General features: G+C 35.6%; 1 protein-coding gene across 2 annotated transcripts in view; it reads right to left on the bottom strand.

Annotated features, from left to right (window-relative positions):
- Positions 1-1,558: 1,558 nt before the first annotated feature.
- Positions 1,559-6,000, bottom strand: part of PARN (poly(A)-specific ribonuclease) — a 242,473-nt gene continuing 238,031 nt past the window's right edge. For both annotated transcript variants that reach the window (XM_075319112.1, XM_075319113.1), the window contains exons 23-24: positions 4,871-5,010; positions 1,559-2,919 (exon numbers count right to left, since the gene is read on the bottom strand). In XM_075319112.1, the coding sequence (XP_075175227.1) occupies positions 2,867-2,919; positions 4,871-5,010 (193 nt within the window). In that variant the 3' untranslated portion in view covers positions 1,559-2,866. The remainder of the gene's footprint in view (positions 2,920-4,870; positions 5,011-6,000) is intronic.

Genomic DNA, 6,000 nt, shown 5'->3' with positions numbered 1-6,000 from the left:
ACATTTTAGGTAAAATTTTATTTTTTGCTTTTTTTCATTCCACTTTGCTTTAGTTCCTGTGAAGCACCTGAAGGGTTAATAAACTTCTTGGATGTGGTTTTGAGTACTTTGAGGGGTGCTGTTTTGAGAATGGTGTCACTTTTAGGTATTTTCTGTCACTTAGGCCTCTCAAAGTCACTTCAAATGTGATGTGGTCCCTAAAAAAATGGTTTTGTGAATTTTGTTGAAAAAATGGGAAATTGCTGATGAACTTTGACCCCTTCTAACTTCCTAACCCCAAAACATTTTGTTTCAGAAATTGCGCTAATGTAAAGTAGACATGTGGGAAATGTTATTTATTAACTGTTTTGTGTGACATAACTCTCTGGGTTAAGGGCATAAAAATTAAAAGTTTGAAAATTGCAAAATTTTCAAAATTTTCATCAAATTTCCGATTTTTTCACAAATAAAAGCAAAAAATATCGTTCTAAATTTATAACTATCATGAAGTACAATATGTCACGAAAAAACAATGTCAGAATCACCGGGATCCGTTGAAGCGTTCCAGAGTTATGACCTCATAAAGTGACACTGGTCAGAATTGCAAAAAATGGCCTGGGCATTAAGGACAAAACTGGCTTCGTCCTTAAGGGGATAATGACAGAGCAATTTATTTCAATTTCATTACACCATGAATTTCATTACATACATGTACATATGTGCGCGTGTGTGTGTATATGTATATATATCTCCACATATACTTATTCTAGTATACTGAGAGAGCAATTGATTTCGATTTCATTACACCCTGGAGGTGCTCTCCTACTCATTCTGGAATACTTTTTTTGGTGCATTCAAACATATCTGCAGAGCTTAAAGAAAAAAACCAAAAAACTATATACATACCGACATACATACATATATACATACATACATACATATATATATATATATATATATATATATATATATATATATATATATATACATACATTATATAATATAATATAATAAGTTGGTGTCTGTATAGTTTTCTTTTTTTTTTTTAAGCTCCACAGATACGTTTGAGATATATTTGAATACACCAAAAAAGTATTTCAGAATAAGAAGGAGAGATCACCCCCAGGGTGTAATGAAATCGAAATCAATTGCTATCTCAGTATACTAGAATAAGTATATGTGGATATAATATAAATAAATAAATATATATATATATATATATATATATATATATATATATATATATATATATATATATATATATATACACACACACACACATACACATATATACACACACACACAGGATATGAACATTGTCCAAGTTACATGTATATCCTCATAATCCCGTATATTCTCTGATTCCTTTTTTTTATATTGTATCACATTCAAATCATATGCAATATATTCTTGATAATTTATTTAGTTTGTACAAATTTTAAAATTAAACTAAACCAAGTCTTCAATGTTTAAAAACATAAATGCAGCACTCAAATGAGAAAACTATATGCACTTCAGTAATCAGATAAATAAAACAAAGCGAAGCCAAAATAGTTTCTACAAAGGAAGATTTTAATTTGACATTTCGGAAATAAAAATAGGCACTTTTATTTCCATGATACAAAAAGTTAAATAGTTCTGAAATAAATAGACTATTGCAGATCTATACAGCTGGTTCCATTTGCATGTTTTTATTATATTTTTTCCCCCAAAATGTTTCTCCGATTTTATTTTTTTTTTACAAAATATTATATAAATCAAATACTTGGGTGAATTGAGTTACCACATACACATTTCCTCATCGGTTTTGTACCTCACATATTCTCCAGAAAAAAAAAAAGTGTAAACTAAATACATAATATTAAAAATACAGAACACGAACAACAAAAATCACACTCTCTTAAGAAATGTATATATTTTTTCAAAACGTAGAGAAGAACAAGGAAAAAGAACCAACATGTGTAGAGGTAATCGATTACATACAATGATATTCATCTACATTAATTTCTACAAAAAAAATCTGATTACTATTCCTGTAATGGCAATTTGTCCTTCAGCTGTAAATTTTGACAAATTGCTTGATGTGGACTCTGTGCAGCCCATCTGTCTTAACAGACTCTGCATTTTCTTACAGTAAAAATGTGACTCTTAGGCAGCAGTTCTCCTTCTCTACCTGTATTACTAATCAGATTTTTTCTAAAAATATTAAAAAAAAAATATCTTCAACCGTGAGGATTATCACATGGCATAAATTATGTCTTGTACATATACAATACTTAAGTGATTTTTAATAAATACACATATTAAAAGATGGAAATTACAGACAATGTGCACAACCCTTGTGATATTTGGTGACAAAAACTCACTTAAGAGTACAGGTACAATAGGAAAAAAAAACAAACATACATTCACATCACACAAAACACATCACAATAAAAACATGTTTGAGGATAGTAATGTATAATGGATATTATTCTATAGAATATCTGAATTACCTACTATAAAATTTCAGATCACAGGTCCCTTTGGAGATTGTTTAGCAAAGGCCACAGTATACATTACTATTACAAAGCTCCATCAATGAAGAGTTAAATCGTATAATCTTACATTAAGTTATAAAACTGTCAGGTGTAGCTTTTTGCTTTATGAAGATGTTGGATGAAAAAGAGTGTACATGACATGGAAAATAGAATTTTATGGTCACATTTTTCATTTATAGACCAACGCAGTTGTGCTTCGCAGTTGTACAAAAAAAAAGGGGGAGAAAGGGGTTGTAGTCACTGGATGGTAATTCAGTATGACCTGCATACACATCCAAATCATGTCCAAGTGAGAAGTAAAATATATGGCTTTCAAAGCTTGGATCGCAGAAGAGTGACCATTGCTTCTACCAAGCATGCACCAGTTCAAACTCTTCACCGGAGACGCTGTTGCTGCATTCTGAAAAAGTGAGAATAAAGAGATGTGTAGTTAATTCACAGATTGTGCAATGTAGTAAAGATGGGTCCAAAAGGAACTTCAGTTTCAAAAAAACGTTTAATGCAGAAAATGGAGTAAAGGGTTTAAAAACCGCGCTGCAGTTGCAAGAAAATCGAAATAAAACCATGGGAAAGTGATTTATTCAACGCGTTTCGGAGTGGATACTCCAGAGCAGGCCCATTTGATTGTCCTGAAGCAGTATTAACTCCGAAACACGTGAAAAAAAACACTTTACTAGGATTTTACTTTAATCTTCTTGCAACGGCAGCACTGTTTTTAACCCTTTTACTCCACTATCTGGGCTGCTGCAGCCATCATCATGCTATTCCAGTAGTTGTGTCTCACAGAACCCCCTCAAAATGAGCAAGTCTCTGTTTGGATCACTTTCACCATCTTCACATATAAGATATAAGACCCTACTGCGCTTGTGTTTCTTGTATATTCAGTGTTTCCTCCTGAGATCGCTATGGAACAGAGTTCGTTTGGATTTCTCTAGACATAGCAGTAAAGGGTGCCTTCAAGCAATATTTGTTAAGGTCATGATTAAGAGGCCTTTTTTGCTTGAAACGTGTTGATGTTTCTTTGCTCTGTACCCGCCCTAACAATTTTTGTTATGGGCTTTTTAATTATACTTAAATACATTTTTACATTTTATTTGCTGGTGCTGGATTTTTTCACCTCCTATTTTGTTCTCGACCTGCCAGCCGAAGCAGGTTGTCCGTGCACCACCACCCTCAATTTTCTCCAGCGAGCTGTGCATTTCTCCTTCTTCTGCCTTCAAGCAATGTTTAATATAAAAAAAATATAGCTAGGTAATATTTAAGTAGTTGCAATAAAATAAGATGGCCTACTAACCCTTCCGCTCCTCTTTGTGCCGCATTTGACCTAGGTTCCCCTCCTCCTTTTTTATCCTAACTTTTCCCCATTTACATTTTTCCCTTCTTTTATTCAGTTTACCCATTTATAAACACAAAGTTGACCAAAACAGAATTTCAGCTTTAAATAAATAAAACCACCACCTTAAAAGTCCAGGCTGCTTTCTCGCCTACCGACTGCAGCAATCAACTAACAAAGGAGAGAAATAAAAATTTCTCCACCACCCCCACTAACAATACTTCATAGATTGTGGACATGAAACAAGCCTAATGTAGAGATAAGTCGGAATTAATTCTGATACTTCAGTTGTAGGGATTGTCCTAAAAGTGAAAGTAATGCAGTCAGCACAACTTTTACGAAAAAAGTTTGTGCTGTGCTTATTGTTGATGGTGAGCGAGCGTCCTTGCCACTACTCGTTACTCGATCGAGCATCTCAGTGATCTAATACTCGCGGAGCTCATGGTATCATGGATGCTCTGATGTTTCGTCTGTGAAAAAATAAACAACCACAATACACAGGCTTGCTGCACTGTATGATGGGTGCAGGGACCTCAGGGAAAGCTATTCTCACTGGGTTTACAGTTTTTAAATGTAGTATGAAAACCCCCGTCATCCCTCCCCCTGGAAAGGTTCTCTTTATGGCTGTCTGTATGTGGGCGGTGAGATGAACTAGCCAAGCGGTGACTTCCATTATACTCATTACTAGAGTCGAGCCCTTTCAGAGCATCTGACCTGCTCGACTCGAGGACTGAGCACCCGAACATTTTAGTGTTCGCCCATCACTACTTGTTGTATCGTCAAAAATACTTATTTTTTAGTCTACATATTCTTTAAATCTACAGAACTTTAGAAAGTTTTAGTAAGGGCTCATACCCCCTCTCGAAGATAGTGAAGGTGAATGATCTGTAGTCAGTCACCATAGCCATTACCAGAGAGATTGAATGCAGCTCCAAAGCGATACCAATAGTGGCTAAATGATTAGAATGCAGGAAAGTTCCTCTGAAAGTTTTTTTTTTTAATTTTAGGAATGGTATACCTGCTTGATCGGTGTCAGTCTTCAGCTTGCTACTATTTGGTGGATCTGAAGTTGCGGGGCTGGGTGCATCTTCTAATTCCTGGTCTTCAGATTCTTCCAGATTGAGAGGTGTAGATTCTTCCTCCACGGAATTCATCAATCTGTTCAATGAGAGCATTTAATCAAAACTGGGAATGTGAAGATATGAAAATTGACAAAACTGGAGAGACAAAACAAAAGGAGTGGCGCCAGTCCAGGAAAAGAAATCAGTTTTGTTTTTTTTTCTCCCTCCTCACCTGCCTCAGTTCATTGTTCTGTAGTGGACAACCCTTTTAAGCAAGATCAGATTAAAAGGGATTGTTCCACAATAAAGATTTATAAAATACAGTTGATTGATGTATGACATGAAACACGACATGGCGTGTATCAAAATTAACACGTGAACACGAGGAAGAAGAGATCTGTTATACGCCGCGCTATCACCACGGAATCGAGCGTTCATTTTATTCCTTTATTTTTTGTACAGGTCGACGCGTTTTAGAGACATCTGTCTCCTTCATCAGGATAGCAAAGAAACACTGTTTCTTTTGCTGTCCTGATGAAGGAGACAGATGTCTCTGAAACGCATCGACCTGTACAACGAATAAAGGAATTAAATTAACATCAGATTCCGTGGTGATAGTGCGGCGTATAACAGATTTCTTCTTCCATTGTGTCTACGTCTAACCTTGCGGCTGCAGGTGTTACCATATCTACACGTGTTTTTCAGGGGTTGTGCCTTTCACAACCGCAATAGGTGAGTGCGCCTAATTCTGTCATTTGTTCCCCTACCGGGTAAGGCCCTATTGCGCTTTTTTTTTACTCCACAGTGTTATCTCCAAAATTAACACGTGGACATTCCAAGCAAGAATGATCTGAAAGAGGATGGAATATGGTGGTGAATTGCAAACTTTTGGGGATTTTTGGAGGTCTAACAGCCGATGAACAGATACTTTGCAATGGCAAGTCTGCAAGGGCAGCCACAAAGGCATGGTGCAATCAGCTTTTCACAAAACCAACAGTATAAACAGCAATAAGCTGCAGTAATATTCAGGAACCAAATTAGGAGGTGAATTGCTCCACAGCTCCATCTCCAGAAAAATGGAGAGTTC

This window comes from Anomaloglossus baeobatrachus, chromosome 7 (assembly GCF_048569485.1).
Source record: "Anomaloglossus baeobatrachus isolate aAnoBae1 chromosome 7, aAnoBae1.hap1, whole genome shotgun sequence".
NCBI classification, from domain to species: Eukaryota; Metazoa; Chordata; class Amphibia; order Anura; family Aromobatidae; genus Anomaloglossus; species Anomaloglossus baeobatrachus.
This window is presented reverse-complemented; position numbering and strand designations above follow the sequence as displayed.